The sequence below is a fragment of the Cloeon dipterum genome, chromosome 1 (assembly GCF_949628265.1).
Source record: "Cloeon dipterum chromosome 1, ieCloDipt1.1, whole genome shotgun sequence".
NCBI lineage: Eukaryota > Metazoa > Arthropoda > Insecta > Ephemeroptera > Baetidae > Cloeon > Cloeon dipterum.
In genome coordinates, this window is record NC_088786.1 from 21,953,360 (window position 1) to 21,973,849 (window position 20,490).

Consider the following 20,490-nt stretch of genomic DNA (forward strand, 5'->3'; position numbering starts at 1 on the left):
CTGCCGAGCAGAAAAAGCAAGGAACCCCTTTTCTGGTGCGGCGGCTCTCCCCCTCTGCAGTGGTCTTTGTTTTGTTGTTGGCCAACGGCCGCGGCAGGTGCACGCCGCGTCTTGTCCAATGGCAGCAGACACGCCACCGGCCTCTCTTTGTCCGACGGTGCGGCCGGCCGGCCGTCTGCGTGTCCATCGCACGCGGGGAGAGCGAGAGCAGAGCAAACCGCAAGAAGAGAGCAAGCGAGTCGGGCGGTGGGATGGGAGCTTGAGAACACGTAGCCGACTCGATTCCCATCATCAAGCACGGCCAGAGAGCCAGCCAGACTCAGACTGGCGTGACGTCACAATGCAGTGCGCAAATTCTAATCGAATTGAATTATTAATTGGATCGCGCCGACGAGTGCACCGCGCGGCCGGAAAGATAATAATGAGCCGCGTCGAGGGAAAGGAGTAAAAGCAGAATAAGAGAGAGAGAGAGAGAGAGAGAGAGAGAGAGAGAGAGAACGTCAGGCGGGTGGTATCATACACATGCTCTCGCACACATTTCGGGCCGGGTAGCAACAGTCGAGGGGAGGCCTCGCGAAAAGAAGAAGCGGCTCAAGACTACTAACTTCTCCTCTCTTGCACACGCACTCGCGCGTTCTGCACAGGGGAGGAGGGAGGGGGTTTGCTAAAATCTTTATATTATTAGGGGCGCCCCACGTGTACCAAATGTAATGCTCGGCTGCCGGCTTGGCCCTCTCTCTCTCTCTCTCTCTCTCTTGCTCGCTAGCTGGCTGGCTGCATAAATATATGAGTGTGCAAAACTGCTTTTTCGGAAAAACAGCTGCCCGGCACCGAGAGGCGTGGGGGCGGCGGCCCCGAACTTATTTTCCCCTTTTTGTTCTGCGCGCCGGAGCAATTTCAAATGCAAATTCTGAAGCGCGCTCGTAAAATTGTAATCACTTTTTCGGAAAACGGAAAAGGAGCCGGGCTGGGTTCTGCGAGTGACTGGCAGGCAGCTCTCTGCCGTGCTTAATGGGTTGGCCGAAATTCTTATAGATGAAATCCAGAAAATTTAATTAAAAACGGGGGCCCAGACGAGGTTTTGTTGCTAATTAAAATACGTCGTTACTTTCGTATGAAAACGTGGCCGTTTTTCATTTAATCCTCAGTAAAACACATTCTCACTCCACTTACAGGCTACGAAACATACAGAATATTAATAAAAAGGTGTCTGCTTGTGTGAGTTTCCATGCACTTATTCTTTTCAATCATAGAAAACGACTCAAAAGTATTTACACTTAACATGTACATAAGTGTCGACACGTCTTCGTGCTCGTCGATTAAATTTCGGCAGATTTTTTTTCTTGATTTGTTTTAAGTTACAAGAGAACAATTACAAATGCAGTTTAAAATGCGACTTCGCCTTCTTCGGACAATGAGAGCAGCATGTTTGTCAGTCGTTTATATTGCACGCGCGTACAGTATAAAGTATAAAAATAAATTAAACGCACGATCAACACATAAAAAAGTAACAATTCGCTTAACAAATTCCTTGTCTCTGCAAGAGTATGCAATGCATCGATAGCTACGCAATAAAAACCAACGCGCTAATTTAACAACATGATGTTTGGTCCCAGATTGTTAAACATGCACTGGAAAGTTCAAATTAAAATCCTCCTCGATAAAATTCGTGTTTACAACAACCGAAATTTTGTGCTTTGCGTATATATATGTATATTGAAAAAGAGGCTAAAAACGAATCGCTCCATGCCAAAGCAAAAAATTCAGACTTACGCTCGTGTGTACCGTGCAAACCAATGAATCGACACTAATGCTAAAAGTTGCCGCGGTTCGCTACAATAATACAACTGTTTGCAACCTTCACTAGCGAGTATTGAGGGGAAAAACAGAGAGAGTGTGTGTGTGTGTGATGCGTTCAATCGGCGCGTTGATGCAGTGGACACATGCGGTTATCATTATTATACGAACAGACACAGATTCGACACGCACATAATTTAACGATGATGATGATAATAATAATCGCGTAATAGAAAAGCAGGCGTGAACGGGGCGCTGAAAGACGAACGCTAATTAGAGACGCAGCACACGCATCAGGTGGAGTGTCAACTCGCGTCGGATGTTCTTCCCAACACGCGCGCACAACACAACTATTTAGTAACTCGAATCGATATAGGTCGCTCGGTTAACAGGTAAAATAGACAATATCGTGGTCACCACAACAATATTTTCGTCCTTGGCTGCACACGGCGCGCGCGGCGGCTTCTCAACTATGCAGCTAATATATATGTATTTCTGCCTCTCAATTAAATAGCGTATTTCCAAACTATCGGCTAGAGTTATATGGCGTCGTTTGCACTTTGTATGCGATGGCGACTGGCCGCGGCCGCGATGCCAACTTTTTACACTCTGCGCCACCGGGGGTAAGTGCCGATGGCAATTGGAAAGTTGCGCTGCGCTTCGTTCGAGTGAAAACGAGGATTGAAACAAAATAGAGCACTCGGGGCACGACCGGCCGCCATCGTGAGGAAAATACATAATTTCGCGGATTGTGTTCCATGAGCAACGGCTGCGGACGGCCCTTCGAGGACTCGATCGGCAGCTTCTCCGAGCGTCCGAGCCCTTCCGGAAACCGTCCGGCGAACGAGTTTTCAGAGTTTTGTGATTGCAGTAGCACGCAGTCTTCTCTGTTTAGCTTGCTTTTTCAGAAATTGAGTTCAAATTGTCTAGTGGTAGGCGGCGAGGACGCGGAGGGCGTCTTGATGCGACAGTGCCTGCGCTCGGCACTGCCGAGATCCACCTCAGGGAGGCCCTCTCGCCTGCGGATTCACCGGTGGCGTCCAATTCAAGCAGCTCGGGTCGATCTCTTTCACCTTTCCGCGCCGCTTCGTCCGCTCCACGTACTCGTCAATCACGTCCTGTAACACAAGAGAAAAGAGGGTCGTTTAGAACAAATAAACAGACGCTGCTAAATCTATCAGGCTTGTCGGAGGAAAATCGAACTGAGGAAGGGAAGACGTTTTCCTCTTTTGATTTAAAAAATAATTATTATGTGATTTTTACATTTAGAGACGACATTTGCCAATTTTCCAAAGGTTAAAAAATAATCCTTATTTCCATTGTTAAGAGTATTGGACGAAAGCCAAAATGTACAGTAAACTTTTGCTGTACAGTACGTGTATTTATTATCTAAATGATGAGCATGGGCGAGCACTTGACCTGCTGTAAATTTTATTTTATATTGTAACAAGAAGATTGCCCGTCATAAAGCTACACATCATATGATATTTGATCTTGATGAGATGAATCGAAATTAAAAAAGGTTCAAGAGAAAAAAATTGAACAAATCTGAAATTTTACTTCATAGGTTGATGCTTGATGCACTTTTGATTTTTGAATAGATATAATAATATTTAAGTTTTCATACAACCAACTCAACCCATCGCTAACAATTAAAATTAATCACTGTCTCTGTGATTCCGTTTCAATGAATATTGTCCTTGTGCTATACAATGCGCTGGAATTGATTGTTGGAATTTAATTAGTTTCATTGCCAAAAATTACAACTTTTCCCATTTATGAACATTAGAGTCGAGGAATTTACTCTCAGAACCTTAAACCGTTCATTGAAAATTTTCATTACACAAAATTATGAATTGAAAAATAATTTAAGTGATACAAAAAAATCAAGCTAGTGAACTTGTGGATTCCAAGTCTCTGTACCATCGTAACTATAAAGACTGAAATAAAGAATATCATTGATAAGGAACCAACAATCCTGATACCCTCAACCAGAACATTTTAGAGGTCACAGCCATGCAGTTTTTGGCGGCGGCTTGATGAACCGGCTACAGCCGAATTTTGGGCCGGCAGCGGCTGAGCATTTTTGCCGGCGGCTGGCAGGACTTGAAGGTCCGATAATGACCAATAATTATTTTCTCCAGCATTTTCAGATTTTTTAGATTTTAAATCCGGCCGCTGGCGGAACTGGAGCAGCTTAGCCAAAGTCACAGCGGCTGGCGGTCCACGTGACCCAAAATTAGAAAACTGGCGCGGCGCAAAATCATAGCCAGCCGCATTTTCATTGGTCAAGGCCAGGCTAACAGTATTTTTGGCACCTTGTCTTACTCCTTTGTAGAGTTCGATACTGATTGTTGGCAGTCTTATAGTTAGGATGATTTATGATTTGGGCTAACAATAAGAGTGATTATTATTTTTGTTGAAATGAAAACCGGACATTGCAATAGCTCGTTGCCAAGAGCATAAATTTATTTTACCGACAATAGTTTCGGCTTTGTAACTTCTACGAAATGGCTTCTTTGATTACGATTTTTTTATAGTATTTCGTTCTTGTTGCAATTTTTTGTTATATTAAATTGATACGTAATAACAAACAGTTCACCAGAAAACGAGGAAGCTGCGTTTAATTGCAATTGAAAAATTGTGACATTCTGCAGTGCATCTGCCTTAATTGGCGTCTACTAACGACGAATAATATAAAATTTTAACTTTTACAATTTGCGCTTTGAGGCCATTCTTGAAAGTGCGCGGAAATTTCCAGCACGGAAAATTCCCCACAAGAAATTGGTAAATTTTCAAGACTCCCCAAACTGGTGAAAATGAATAATTCATGTCGAAAGATTAATGGGCAGCAGTTTAAACATAGGAAACGTAAACAAACGAATCTGGGTTGTGTAGCTGGCATTGCTTGCGCAAAATCAATTTAGGCTTGCGGGAATCGATCAAAGCCACCAAAACCCAAGACCAGAGGCAGCTTTAATTGCTGCTGAGCGTGAATTTGCAAAGCGCAGATCCAATCTCAATTTTCGCATCCGATTGCGGGCGCTAAATAATTCATCAAATCAGTCGGGCGTCCAGCCTGGCGAGGCAAACAAACGCGAAATTAATGCCGGAGAGCGGGGGCGCGGCATGCATTAACCCTTTGGCGCCCGCAGGCCGAATATCTCGGTGGGTGAACGTCTTAAGCCGGCTCTTATGCTAATAGCAATCAAAGACACCCCCGACCAAAGCAAAGGCACCCCAACGCGGGCTGCGTTGAGCGCTTGCCGAGGAATGCGAAAGGCATTCCGAGGGCAAATTGCATGGAAATCGGGATGCAGGCGCCCCCGGGGCGGGAAAACTATTATGCAGAAAATGAGCATGAATTTAATTTGAGCCAGAGAGAGCCGGAGGTAAATTGCAAACGGCCGCTTAATGCGGCCGGGTAATAAAATAAAAGTGTGTGCGTCGTTCTGAGAACCATAAAAACAAAGAGGGATGAGAGTGAAAGAGACTTGCCTGCTTCTTGAGGATGATGTGCTTGCCCTTCCAGTACTTCATCATCCCCAGTGCCTGCAGGGTGCTGACAATGTCGTACGAGTGGATGGCCATTTCTTGGCTGATATCTGAAACAAAACGAGCGCGCCGAGATCACGATAAGGCTCTACAACATATTACAACATCAAATAACACTGCAGTCACGCCGTACACCGCACAATATGGCCCTGCGAGGCGCGCAAGTACTTTTTCATTCTGTCCACGCAATTTGGGGAAGATCTTAACTCGGTGAAATATGAGCCGGCAAAAGGTTTGTGTGTGTGTGCGCGCGCCCTGTCCGTTGCATTGCACCGTTTACCCACGACGATTGAGAGAAAGGCCGCGTTGATATTGGAAATAAATCGATTTTCAGATTGCAAGCTGTTGCCCATTGTTCTCTGCGGCTGGCACGGAAAGTACAAAGCTCGTTGTTTCCATGTGGGCTGCCGAGCAGCCTTTGTTTCCTCGCGCTTCATTCGAGCGAAATTAGTCGGCCAAATTGAAAAGGAATGTTTCCACCGAATCGCATGAGAGATCAAATTAACACGATTATACCGACTCCGGGAAAATTGGTTGTTGCTTGAATCAATTAGCAAGGTCCCCTATTTGCACCGGTTATCGTATTATCCCTGATTTCCAAGCGGTAAAAGCGCTTTTGTGGACAACTTCATTTCACAAAATGGATAAATATTGACCTCGCCTGCTTTCAAAGGGCTGGAATTGCAATTTTTCCATTCTGATTGAGAGTTAATAATCATGGAATGATGGGAAATTAATCTGACTTCATTATTGCGCATCATGACTGCAAAACAGGGCAAACAAACCATTAGCGAGCAATTAATGCTCAGTGCAAATAACAAAAGGAAGTAATGCCACAACCATATGACATTTCTATTTTTCCCTGATCTCCCTTAACAAATATTTATTTTAAATTTATTTTTGTTCACAGAAGCAGTGGAGCGTGGAACCTCAGCGAACCCATCACGAAATGTTCTGATTAAGCCTACAATAAACACGTATATCGTCAATACAAAAATAGTTTGACTTCCGTTTCCAAGCAAACAAACAGATATTCCATTATCACTGCTTGTGGTTTTCAAGCGATGCCGAATGCAGTTGTGAAGCTCGCTGCAAATAAAAAATAGCGATTGCGTGACTGCAATTATTCTTTCTACTAGGCACTTAATGGGCATGCCAGCGTAATAATTGGAAAAGCGAGCGCTTGCACATACAGACAGATTACGCGCGGCGTGTTTGCGAGTAAAGACAGAGCAAAATTACCAACTGCGTTGTTATTAAGTCGTTTTCCAGCACTCGCTCGCTGTTCCTTGGTAATTACGCGTGTACAACGAGGTCAGCCTCTTTTAATAGCGCGACATGGAAGTGATTTGATATGCACGCCGCTTTGGATTTTTGCCCGGCGTGCAGGCCCAACCGAACCAGACGTCACTGCTGCTATATACAATAATATGCTGGCTGGTTGGTGGAGTTGGCCTAGGTCGGCGTCGTTTAATGCCCGGCCGGCTAATTGTAATAATGCACAACGCGTGCCCCATAAAAGGAGCAGTCGGCGAACCTACACGTGATATCGGGCAGCAATTATTGCCGATTTAACGACGGCCCTCCCAGGCCGTGGAATGCAGCGGTGCTCCTTACCAACGAGCGTCTCTCGTCTGCAGTGCACCTAAACGTGGCCACTGCACGAGAAGTGCTTGTAATTGCCCTTCTCTCTCTTCTCTTCATAAATAGCGTGCTCGAGCGTTTTATTATTTACTTCGTGTACAGTTCGTCCTGTGTGCGTCATAGTGCATTCTCGGCGCCGGGGAATTGTTTTTAATAAATGCCCCGCTCAGGGGGAATTCCTGCATTATGAACGGGCGAATAATTTCGTAACAATTACGAAGGCATGTGATTCCTTTCTTGAATTCTTACGCGTGGTGACAGTTTCACGGCTGGGAATGCAATATCGTTTTGTTTTTGTCTTAGAGAATAGTTGTTTCAGCCTTTCATGAGGAAACAATTCTTATGCGCACGTGATTGGTACGTGTTGTATGTTTTATGGAATTTAACCTTAAGTGGCTTTATTTTTCGGTTATGATGCAATTCTGTATTTCGAAAACAGTTAAATTGGTAAACTTATCAGTGGTTGCTGTGGACTTAATATTTTTAGTTTTTTTTTTAAATTTTAATATTGTATTGTGTGCGGTTTCCATATTATCAAGTTCGAGGTGGTTGGACTGGACAGCAATCAAAAGATTAATCACGGCGTTTTTTTACTTTAAATTCAAGCTTTTGTTACTCTAATTTAGTTATTATTTATTACGGGTCTCCTTTGTATGAGATTGAAATGTATGAAACAATATGCGCATTTTAAGGTCAAGTCGTGGTGGTAGAAAACAGTGGTGCAGATCTTAATCGAGACCAATCTTTCCGAAGTGACTTTGCAAGAACAAGCAAGAACCCAACAATTTATTTTATAAGTTGCTAATCTTGCAAAACACGACACACAATAAAAAAGTTGTTCTTCTTCATAATTAACAAAATATATAATTGCATGTTCTATTTTTAATGTGTCAAATGAAGATTTTTGAAAGCCAATAATGAGGGTCTTTTTGTCGTGGAAATGCTCTCCAGAGTATCACGAATTATCACTGCAACAAATCAGGAATTCATGTCTCTTTTAACCGATCTGAAACACACTACAAATGTCATGGTAAAACATTTGATGCGTAATTCTTGCAGAGAGGCTGCCTTGTTTTTAACGTATTGCAAAGTACGATTAAGCACTCATTTTAAATGCATGGAAGGCATAAAAAGAAAAGAACCCCCAGCGAAGCGATTCCCGCGACTCCAGCTTGGCAGCTTGAGTATTAATAACAATAAAACTCCCGCCGAAGACACTTAGCTTAACAGCACAAATCGACAGACGGGTGCATACATATGTGTAATTTAAGACGAGGGAAATCCATAAAAGTCAGATCGCAGCTCACGTAGCGCTCGACGGAGCGGCTGTGTGTTCGCTGCTGTGCATTTGCTCGCGCGATGGAATAAAATTGCAATAAAGACAAGCCGAAAACGGCCGTTCGCGGGCAATAAAGATTAAAATTATCGACGTTTGTGCATTCACACAAATACGCAGCGAAACACACTCAAATCCGAAGCAATAAAACCGTAATTCAAGTGCCCAGCCTTTTTGTGTCCATAATGAGCTGCTGTGCATTTTAAAGCTCACTCGCGCTGGCCGCCGCTGCTGCGGCAGTTGACGGCTATTTATTGCTGCTTAATGCTTGCTGTAAATTCCACTTCTCACGGCCATAAAAGTGGTCACTATGCAACACTGTTGAGACAGCAGCCGCGAGAGTGTCACACAAACAGCATTCCTCGATTGCACTTGTCACGACGCACGCTCCGAAGTGTATTTTTTGGGCGAAATGACGAAATGCTGCTCGCACCGTAATAAATTCCTCCCGGCGTTGAGTCGATGGGGAATCAAGCGACCAGAGTCACGCTAAAAAAGTTTCGGGATTCGGTCTCGGAATACAGATGTTGTCGCACGTCGTAAAGATTTATCTTAAATTTGAAATTCTAAGAAATGAGCGGCAATAAAAATTATGAACAACAACAACAACAGCCGACATCATGTTTCGCATTATGCTCGCGCAGGAATTATATACAGGGTCACGATCTGCTTATCAAGAACAGAGAGTTCAGTTTCCTGCCATAAAACGCAACGGCATAAAATCCGGGTGCCCTGCACAGCGGCGAGAACTTAAAAATTTTGCTTAAATACGATTCACGTCCGGCAGAGAAGGCCTCTTCGGAACCAAATTTTCAAGACAGGAACTGAGAGTTGCGATGTGAAAGAATGCACCGCACACTCGGCGTAAATCAAATTATGAGAAGGAGCGCGGGCACGTCGATCGAGTGTGGAATTCCAAGGGGCAAATTGCCCGTTGACAATTGCGAAAAGCGTGCACGGACGCCGGCGCGAGTTCCGCTTCCCGTGGAAATAAGTGTCAATTAAATTAAGAGGAAGTTGATCGTTTCCAACGACTGACTCACCTTTAATTGATAGCTCCTTGCCGCCGAAGTTGCACAGGTATTCCAGCAAGACGTCTTTCCAGTAGCTCCGGTAGGAAATGAGTCCCAGGTCCGAGAGTGGCTTCTCTGGAGATCCAATTTTGCCTTCCTTCCTCGTCAGCTGATAACCTGCAACAGGCAATTAGGCCAATCAGCTAGGTGACACAGGACGCGAGTTTCTGCTTTGCTGCCCGCCATCTAATTTGCGGGACTCAATTAGAGAAGCAGAGGAAAGCTTGCATTATAGCAGATTTCATAGACAATGTTCCGTCCGCAAGGCTATGCAACCTGCTTGACAACTCCGACGATGACACCGAGGTCTTTCCATTTGAACGTATTAAAATGTAAATCGGGGACAACAACAGTGTTGATTTCAAAGCTGGAAATCTACCGCACCGGAATGTCTAGACACTCGACTTATTTTTTGATCTCCAGCACAAGCATAAAAATGGTGAGATAATGTATTCGGCGAGCACAAAGTAATACAACACGCTGTTGTAGTGAGCCGCTTTGCTTGACGTTGTAGCTTCTCAGACAAGACATGTTTTCTAATTTTCATCTGAATAAGCAGAGAACATTTTTCTTCTGTACCTCCATTACTTAAAGTGAATACAAAGTCATTCAACCATCTAGAACATTTTATTTCTTAATTCTAGACCGGAGTTGATAAACAAAAGGGAAAAACATTTCTGGTGAGTTTGTGAATATTTTGAGTTATAATTCACTTGCTTTTTTGTCGATTGTACGGCAGGCGAATCAATATTCTCTTCAGGTTCTCCTGCAATGGGCTGCTATATTTTGAAGGTATTATCACCATTAATTTGACCTGACAGGCTGGAAAGCTGCTGTCCAGATCGGAAAATGAGTGAGATCACCTTCCTTTTCGCTTTGCACTTTTTAACCAAGAATTTAAGACAATATTGAAAAGAGCCATTAGATTTTTTATTAATTTTTCAGTCTTCTTCTTACTATCGATTTCATTCTGGTGTAATAAGATCGTTCCTTATTCCGTTGCCAGAGCACCGTTGTACGAAAAGCGCATGAAGCCATAATAATTACCACTGCAAAATAAAATGCAAAACAGCACACAGCAACCATTTTGCAAGCAAATGCAAAGCGTATTTACGATTTCGGTGTTAGGCTGACAACGCGGAGAATTTATTTTGCATGCGCAGTGCAATTCTCGTATGCAAATCGTCGGCGAGCAAGTCGAATTTCGCGTCGCTAGGCAAATAAAATTTAATTCCGCAGCTTAGAATGGCTGAACCAAGGCAAAGGTAGGATGGACCAGGCGGGTGGGCGCGCGGCGGGAGAGGTTTAGAGGGTGTATTATATGTGCTGTGTGTTTTTGTTAAATTTGCCGAAAGCCCCTAGAGCTTGAGAGAGAGAGAGAGAGAGAGAGAGAGAGAGAGAGAGAGAGAGAGAGAGAGAGAGAGAGAGAGAGAGAGAGAGAGAGAGAGAGAGAGAGAGAGAGAGAGAGAGAGAGAGAGAGAGCATGTTAACAAGGCGCGCCCACTTGCAATGTTTCGACGCCTGCTGCAAAACGCCGTTGCTGTTCCAAACTTGCTGTAAATGTACATAGCGACGAGAGAGAGAGAGAGAGAGAGAGAGAGAGAGAGAGAGAGAGAGAGAGAGAGAGGCATGGCGCGTGTAAAATTTCGATTTTGCGTCCGTTTGCTCCATATCTGTCTGCCCTTGTTTGGATAGCATTCGCGCCAGCACGATTTGCATAGTCCGCATTATTTCTCATCCTAATGGTTTTGTCAATTAATGTGCATAAACTCATCGAATCGCGACTCCGCATTAAACGCCACATTTGGGTCCAAAATCGCAATTATACGCCCTCATCGGGAAGCGACCTCCGACGTCGTCGTCGCGAGAGAGAGAGAGAGAGACCCATCATTACTTGGGAGAAAATGAGAAATGGAACGAGAGGCACAAGGCGTGGGCGTCCGCTGGGGATCCTTGGGGGTTGGAAAAAAACACCCCCGGCTGGGTTTGTCTTGTCATATAAATAAATTGGCCATTAATCTGCCGGGATATTTTATTACAAATTGACTTGTGGTATCGACGTGAGAGGCCGGGATGTGGGATGGATGCATTGCAGCGGAATAGGAATTCATTTTTGTGCCGCTGCTTGCAACACGAACTCGAATATTTTTCTAGGGTTTGGTATATAGCCGACAGGTTTGTAATTACACAACGGCGCGTCGAGCTGCTTCATGCAACTCCAGCTGAGGTGCTTGATATTCAAAAATTATCCTTTAAGTAAATTGAATAATAAAGTGCGTTAAAAAAGTGCGGAAAAATGGCGCAATTTTCGCTTGCATCTAAGTGGCAGATTTATTAGAAATTCCTGGCCAGGTTCCTAATAAAATTGGAGTTCTGATGTAAATTATTATACGTATATCTGAACTTCAGAACACGAATACAGTGTGCTGCTCCACCGGCTGTAAATATGTGGCATGATTCCACGCAGTAAATTTGCTGCTTATCCACGAGAACGTGTCTACCTGACGTAGTGACGTGCAATCTGGGCTGCGCAACCTAAAAATAGGCCAACGCGCGAAAATACCTGTCCGCGCTAACTATTTTAAGTCGAACTTGCGGACGGAAATTCGCTAAATGGCCGTCACCAGCTGTGGAAATGAACAGAGTTGACAACTTTGTGTTAGCCAAGCAAAAACAAGCTGGTTATTCACGCGAGGAAGGACACGCGGTGCAAGCAGAGCTTCAAATCCCCATGAGACTCGAAATCCGCGCCGAGTCTTCGCCGCGAAATTTGAGTGGATTCAAACTCGCGCACACCAAAGGATTTACAAATGAGCACATACAACGCACGAGTGGAGCAAATTGTTTGTAAACACAATTAAAGTATTACTGTCGGTTAGGTGGCGCGGTGAAAAATGAGTGGCAATAAAAGCGGCGTGCACGATCTCATCAATTTGGCAGCCTGCGCTGTATGCAACTCGCGTGCACTGCCGCCATCGGAGCGGCCTTAGCACAATTAAAAGAGGCATTTGGGCGCCGAAAAACGGAGCCGTTGCCTCGCCGGCAGATGTTGTGGCGTGACAGAGGAGCACTTGTACCGCTGCTGCCGCTTCTTCTCCAGCAGCATTATCGCAATAACAGTAATGAGATATTGTGTGTGTACACCAGCGGCGCACGCAATTCGCTCTCGAGATGGCCACTCGCAAAGTCACGGAAAGCTCGTCTGCCCGCCCGCTCACCGGTTTCCGACCGGGCAGACCTTTGCACGGCACCGCTCAAAGCCTATTCAATGGAGTGACTTTTGTCCGAGAATTGTGCTCCTTTACTCTCGCTTTGCGGAGAGGAACCTTCTGTCGAGCACACTCTGTCAAAGCGGAGTGCTGCGAATTTGTTTGTTTTCGTTTGACGTGCCGCATTTCGCCCGTGGTGGTTCAATTTACGCACTAGCTTTTGGGGGTGTATTTGAACTGGTGAATAAACACCAGAAATTTCGTTTTCCCCAATCATCGAAAAGAATGTTAATTAGAATTGGTTTCCGTATCAATAAAAAAAATGACAAAACTTCAATTTGGCAAATAAATGCTAATGAAAATTTGACTTTGATCAAAACTTGAGTAGAGAAGTGAAATAACGTTTGGTTTCGTGTTTCCAATTTATTTGAATTTCGACTTGAAAATATTGATTTCACCAAATACTATAGACGTTGGAAAAAATGAGTCAATTTAAAATAGAAAAAGTACCGTTAGAAAATGCAAATGCAGCCCCAACGGATATGCAAAAAGAAACAATACAGGGACCGAGCACATTTGCGGAAACCGCGGATTTGATGGAAACACACGTGGCGACAGATTGAGCCATTGTGTGCTGATGTAATTTATGCCGAAATTTTGCGCGTTTCAATGGGACATTATATCATAACTCTTTTTCGGTGTCACACAAACAAAACAGAAACAAACTGTGCGCATCCTGCTTTATATTCCCGCCAATCAATCATTCCGGTCGCACCTGCAGCAGCTTTCGCACTTTAGGCCCGAAAATCGCACATGTGTCGTTTATTCATTTCAGCGGGGTCAAGAACCCCACGAAACTGCATCGGCGGCGATAGCAAAAGGCGAAACAATGCGAGAAGAGGCCGTCATCGCGCCTGGTTTTGAAGGGGAAAATAAATAAAAACTCAATTACCGGCGGGCGTGCAGCGACTCTCAATTTGCAGGAAACACCATTATTTATTGTGTGCTTATATGAATCTCTTTTTTAGGCCACTTCCTGCCCGAGAAGGAAAAAATGAGTGGAGGAGCATCAAAATCGCCAGGTATGGCGTGTGTAATTGCAATTACACACACACACACCATGCAAGGCACACATCAGCCGCGCACTCGAATTTAAATAACGAAATTTTTTCTCGCATTAATAATGCCGGCGCTGGCAATTAGAGTGCTCCTCCGGCTGCTCTTCAGAATGCTCGCACACAGGAATGGCAAACGGATCTGATAAGCGGCGGCTGCGGCGGTGGGGCTGCCGACATAATGCAACTTTTGTGTGTAGTTTCACACCTGAAACGAGAAGCAAAAGGAACGGAGATCGCGCAGACAATGCGCGCGCCGCCCAATTCTCCGGCAAACAATTGGAGCGTGCAATTAAAGGAACAGCCGCAACTATTCAGCCGCCGCCGACTGTCGCGATTCGAAAGCAAAGTTCTCGCCGCACGATTTTGGTGCGGAGAAAAATCTGTTATCTCGCGCACATAATCGGGCTGATTGAATAATAATTCGGCATGTGAACGCGTGCGTGTGTTGCTAGGGGCCAGGCTGGAAATGCATTATTGCCATTGCCAGCCAGCCAGCAACCCTCTCTCACTTTCTCTCGGTGTTATTACACGCGTTCTCATCTCTCTTGGGTTGCTTCGGAGCAAAGCTGCCTGCCGGCGAAAAGTGCGTCTTTGCCGGGGCATTTTTTCTCCATTAGGGGGCTGAAAGGGTGTTGAACGCAAAAAGCAAAATCGCTTTCTTGCACCTGCTCCCGGGAAATTGTCTTTTATTGTGATGCGCAATTTCATTACCATCGATTTTATTGGCTGCGAATATGGAGTTGGAAGAGTGGCGGTTAAAAATTTAAGGGCTTTTAAAGCTTCTTGCTTTCTGCTCTGAGTGCTCGTGCTGTCTGTGTCTGTGTGTTTGCACGTGGGGGAGAATCTCAGGTGGCTTGCTGTAAACAATTTTCTGATTAAATATTTATGCCAGTGTGTCTTAGAATATCGTCAATGCGTGCATAAACTTTATGGATCCCGAAACGCAAGACCCTGATCCTTGATTTTGACTGCTGGAGGGGTTCTCGCACCGGTACGTCGATTTCTAGACAAGGGCCCAGCAACAACGTGTTTGCCTTATACATTTTTAATCAGCACATACAAACTGATTATACGCAGTGTCCCGTTAACAAATTACTCATTAAATTTTAATCGTTCCCACCCTAAAAATATTCCATCCGATGGGAATTCATTCGATTTTTGTCACTCCCCGCAAGCATAATATTCTAATTGTTTTCAAGTGATTTCTATTTCCTTAGATCAAAGGGAACGGATAGATGAACGCCAGAAGGATTCAAGAACTACAGCTAGACCCTATCAAATCTTTGGAAGTTTTGGAGATCCACTTTGATGCCATTCGAATATATAATGAGGACGAGCAGCTACGGAAGATGAGCTGGGTATCATGGCAAATTATTAAGAGTCAAAGTTTCCAAGGCGAACATTCAGCATGTCTCGACACTTATTCAGTCCTGGCCGGTTCGCACACTCTTTTAAGTAGGGAGAGCAGTCAATGATTAGTTCGTTGCTTTGTACTTTAAACCATCAAGACCTAAAGACCGGCTATAAAACAATCATTACTAGCGATGGATAATCCGTTGAAATAAGACTTTCCTGTAAAGTTGCAGGAAAGTCGAATGAAATTACAAGCCAGAAAATCCCAGAGATGTGTCCATAAACAAGAATTATCTTCCACAGTCAAGCGTGATTTACGAGGTAAAAACGGCAACTTTATTCTTAGCGTCGTGGTGGGCCGAAAAGCTCTCTGCGCTGCGCTCACTCGACACCCACCCGCTGTTTGAATCGCCTGCGACTTAGGCAGCCTGCACAAACAATGCGCTATCCGCAAAGCGTTTCACTGCGTTTTTATCTAATTTCACCCGGCGCGATTTCAATATGCGTGCCCACGAATTTAATAAGGCCACTTTGCTTCTGTCTCACATTTAACGGCGGAACAACATAAAATAAATCCACAAGCGGCGAGGGAGACCGCCTGGCCGGGGAAGGGTTCGTAAAAAAGCGCTGGCGAACGAAAAACTGCGAGCCAAGTTTAAATGGACCGTGGCGAATATCTCGTGGTGGTGGCTAATTTTCCACTAGCTTGGAAATTTGCTAACAGCTTGGTAAGCCGCAAGAGAGCAATCAACTGATTTTTCAAGCAAACACTTTTGATAGGAAAAATGTGAGCAGCACCGGGGATGATCTCATTGTCGGGTACAAAGGACAGTGGCATCAAACGCCGACGGGAGGAGAGACTCCAAAGTGGCACATGCACATAAATGGGACAGTTGGCTGGCTTTTTGTGCCAGTCGCGCGTGCGAGAGAGACGACTCGGCGGCGCCGCTCTTTGCAATCGAAGCGTTTTACATGCAAAGGCTTCAGTGACGCTGAATGGGTTTTAAAACGTCACTCTCCGCGCGCGTCCCGACTGCACTCGCCGACAGACGACACGGCATATCAATTGCCCTGATTGGATTGCAGTTGGGCTTACTAAGACGCCGCGGCGGACAACTTATTCGATTTGCATGCAGACAAGGAAAAAAGTGCCAACCAAGTGAAAAAGTTATATCGCTGTAATAAGGTCGCAGCCGCGGTTTCCTCTAGGAACAACGAAAATCAGTAGTACATTTTCCTCATTTCTTTATCTGACTCGGCGCGGGTTTCAAATTTATTGCTTCCCTTTCCTCCCTTATCTGGCGATTTTGTACGAAAATGCTTGTATCACACGGTCAATTTAGCGTGGTGGAATTCCTCGATAAAAAGGAAAACTCTTTTCAACGTTCCGCATTGAACGTACTAGGAAGCGGCCCTTATATGTGAACATTTTGTTGAGTTATAAATTTCTAGAAACTGTGATAGTGACTATGAGATAAGCTGTTTTGTTTTTCCTTTCGAATGTTATTTTCGACTACAATGTTTTCACCGCTCTAGCAGCTGGTAAAGAATGCTTGTTTGCGGCTTATTTTTAGAAGCAATTTGCGTACACTGTTTCGCTAAATATGCTAATAATATCTGGCGTGGGTCATCCTGGAAATAGCCGAGAAATTATCAGAATCATGTTGTTACGAATTTGATATATTCAAAACCAGTTCTAGTCGAGTTTCACTCGCAAAACATGCTCTACTAGATTAAAAATTCCCAGAATGCTGCATCAAAGGCCCTTGTTCCACGAAATCCGTAGGTCAAAGGGTCATGGTAAACTAATTTTCCAAAGCGCTTTTCGTCTATCCGCACTCAAGAGCAAAATGCGACGCAACCAAGAAAAATAGAACGACGTGTTCGCAGAAATAATGCAGACAGCTGGCTTTGGTTTCAATCTATTAGCTCGCGTATCCAAACGATAATTGCTCTTTCTCTGCAGAGTCAGATTACCCAGAAAACAGAGACAACGGCGGCTCTTCCTTTCTTCCCTCGGAAAGGAGCTCAGAAGAAAAAAAAAGCATTTTATGTGTCACATGTGTTGCTAGAGGGATATTACAGCTGCTCATGTGCCAATCCGCTGGTTGGCGCAAAGTCCCACTCGCGAGGAAATGCAGCAAACCAACGAACGAACGAACGAACTGCGGGCGAAAAGTCGATGGCTACACACGGCGGGCGCGGGCAGAAAGAGGCGCGTTGCTGGTGCACGCTGAAAAACCAGACGGGTGTGGCGTGGTGCAGAGAGAGAGCGAGAGAGAGAGAGAGAGAGAGAGAGAGAGAGAGAGAGAGAGAGAGAGAGAGAGAGAGAGAGAGAGAGAGCAAGATAGGGTTTCGTCTGCACCGACTGCAAGCACCAGGCAAAAGAGTTGTCATTGGATACCACTTAATCATTCAAAGCTCTCTCGCTCATACTCGCCGGTTAAGAAGCGCTGCACTTTTTTAATGAACTTTTCAGAGCTGCTGTAGAAAAACGCGCAGCCTTGCGATCATAACCTGCTGCTGTAAATTAATATCAGCTAAAGACAAGTAGCCCCGAAGCCGGTATTATTTTACTCGAGCCTCAGGGGAAAAGTACCGGCGAAATTCAATCGTCCTAATGTGTGCGTTTATGCAAGTGCTGGAAAAAAGTGAGCGGCGGCGGCGACGGCAGCAGCGTTTCCGGGCCAAATTGTCCGGCATATGGCGCAGCGAGGCTCGTAAAAGCGAACGGCCTGCGCGATTTAAATAAGACACTGCAGATTGACTGAGGAAATCAAAGCGTTCTCGATGCGGCCGCACAGCGGTGACTCCAGCTGGTCGTCGCTCCCTTGGGCTCTGCCGGAATGCCGGCTGCGCGAATTTCATGCGGAAAATAAACGGCGGCACGGCCAGAGCCTGCGTTTCGGCAAATTAAAGGCTCGAAAATCCGATTAATGGGGTGGAAGATCCGCAAACCGGCCGTAAAATAAGCCGGGATGCGCGCTGACCCCGTGAACTGACCCGGCCACGTGGCGGTTGGCCGGGGGTTCCAGCTGCAGCCCCTCGAGACGCGGCTCGCGGAGTCAGGGGTGCGGCGGCTGCGTCGGTGGTGCACTACATACGAGGCACGCCCGCACCATCATCCGGCAGGCAGGGTTCATGACGGTGACCCCGAGGAAGTCGCGAAAAAAGAGGAATCCAAAGGGATGGGTCGATACGGCGAGACCGGCGCCCTTGCGATGTGTGTCTAGTCACCCCGCGCGCCGACCGACCGGCCGGCCGACACGACGGGGTGGGGGTAGTATGTGCCGACCGAGTACATAGACTACGTCAATGGCACTGACGTCAGATAACAACATCGATATTGCCGCAGAACAGCCCCGCCTCATTGATGCGGCACTTACCATGCGCATTGCCAGCGCCATCTTGGTGCTGCACACCACCGCCGGCACCACCGCCGCCGACGACGAGGAAGCTGCCCCCGCCCCACCCCCCTCGGAGCGGAGCATCCACCTGCAATTATCGGCCGCGGCGTTATTTATGCTTGGCCCGTCTACTACGTGTCGTACGAGGCCCGCCCGCCGCTCCACATTTACTCGTGCGCCGCATCCGCGACGTGCACCCACCGGCGTCGGCACTTGAGCGGATTCGCGCGCCGACTGCAGGTGCACTTGCAGGAAAAGGCACACAGCCGATGAACCAGAGCAGCACCGCACGTAATTGACTTAGAAAGAAGTCGTAAAAGTTGTAATAACAGTTCAATTGAGCACCTAACCTTTGCTGCTCGGCGGACCTCTGCGGCTGCTGCTGCTCGAGTAGCAAGAACAGCTGTTAGCGTCTACCAGATTTTGCAGACTGCATGAAGTCGTCTAGAATTTATAAGTGACTCTCTGCGGCGGTGTCCCTGCTACACTCGGTTTGTTTTGTCGGAAAGCGCTCTTTTGAGTTACTGCCAAATGTGCTTCTCCTCGCTTAATGCACTGCGTTTGTATTGACACTTAGATCTCGGTACTTGATTTTTTTTTGTTTAGGCGTGGGAGTTTTTCAATAATAAATTTATTTGATAATTTTTGCCCTTCTATGTAAAACAATCCCTTCAAACACGATAAGAATTTCAATTTGTACTACATTAAATTCAAAACATTTTGTCACTTGTAAAAAATACCAATATTTCTCAAACGAGTTTTGGTTGCCAATTTAATTCAATATGTGAGCTAAAATGAAGATGTTACATTACCTCAAAACATCGACAGTGTGTTTTTCGCTATTTTTAAAGAATGGTTACAGTTCTTTAATCAAAAATCTATTTGAACTCCACCGACTTCACAAATTATCAAGATATGACAGAGTGGAAGGTTATATAGTATACATACCACCCGCACTGAAAGACTGTTCGGCGGCACAGTTTCCCTCCCTCTGCAAGGCGTATGCGACATCAAGTTTTTAAAGTATGATTGTGTGGTTTCTTTACGACTTTAAACTATTCTCCCATCGGCCTTGTCTTCCTGGGCAGGGTCTTATAGTCAACTTGTTTACCTAAAATGTCGCTTTATCTCATATGCTTTGTACTATAACTGATTGTGAGATATAATTAAAATTCATTAATCTTATCGTTAGTAAACTAGGTATTCTATGGCAGCACTAGCCTCTTAAAGCGGACATGGTGAAAGTCAGGTTACCGCTGCTTTATCCCGTAAGTGGTTTCAGAGCTGCTTGTGTTGTCTGCAACTAACAACCGGTCGCAACTCCACCCTCGCTGGGTTGATGCACGAGTCCTTTGGGCGTGAAGTGGGGTTGAGGTCGTCTCAACAATATCCAACACTTTCAAGAAATAATTGAGAGATTTTCGTGAACTCATTACGAAGCATCTTTAGTATCGAGTGATTATATAGAGAGTGGCAAATCCTCTGCCGGTACTCATCATCGACGCAATTTAGACAATGACGATCTTGATCGTCAAAAGTAAAGGCATCAGTGCCCATGTCTTTGCTAATCCTGTCAGTGGTCGCGTACCGCACTGCACAAGGTTCACAAGGAAGAAGTACAAGTGGCGCCGCCGAGATTGCGTGCTGCAGGACTCAAATGCTCATCCCTCTATTGTTACTGTCCGGCCATTTGTGAACGCCGTACACACACAACACAGGCCCAGACGGCAAGAAGTCAGAGGTCACAAATCTGAAGCCACAGAGATGCAGTTTCACACGAAAATATAATCGGCATTGCGATGCGCGACGTTTGCTCTGAGTCAAACCGAGAGATGCTGATGGATGCACATCAGCCTGCATACCCGATGAGAGACGGCTCATGAAAAAGAAACTATATATATAATGCCTCTGCTGAGTGCATGAATAAAACAATACCGATGTACATTACGCTCGTCGTTCACAGACACATTCCTCCAGAAGGCTTCTTTTCTCTCGTCG

At 45.4% G+C, this 20,490-nt stretch overlaps 1 protein-coding gene across 3 annotated transcripts in view; it reads right to left on the reverse strand.

Annotated features, from left to right (window-relative positions):
- Positions 1-1,104: 1,104 nt before the first annotated feature.
- Positions 1,105-20,490, reverse strand: part of chm (chameau) — a 116,551-nt gene continuing 97,165 nt past the window's right edge. For all 3 annotated transcript variants that reach the window (XM_065497318.1, XM_065497316.1, XM_065497319.1), the window contains 3 exons: positions 9,376-9,522; positions 5,296-5,402; positions 1,105-2,915 (listed from right to left, as the gene is read on the reverse strand). In XM_065497318.1, the coding sequence (XP_065353390.1) occupies positions 2,799-2,915; positions 5,296-5,402; positions 9,376-9,522 (371 nt within the window). In that variant the 3' untranslated portion in view covers positions 1,105-2,798. The remainder of the gene's footprint in view (positions 2,916-5,295; positions 5,403-9,375; positions 9,523-20,490) is intronic.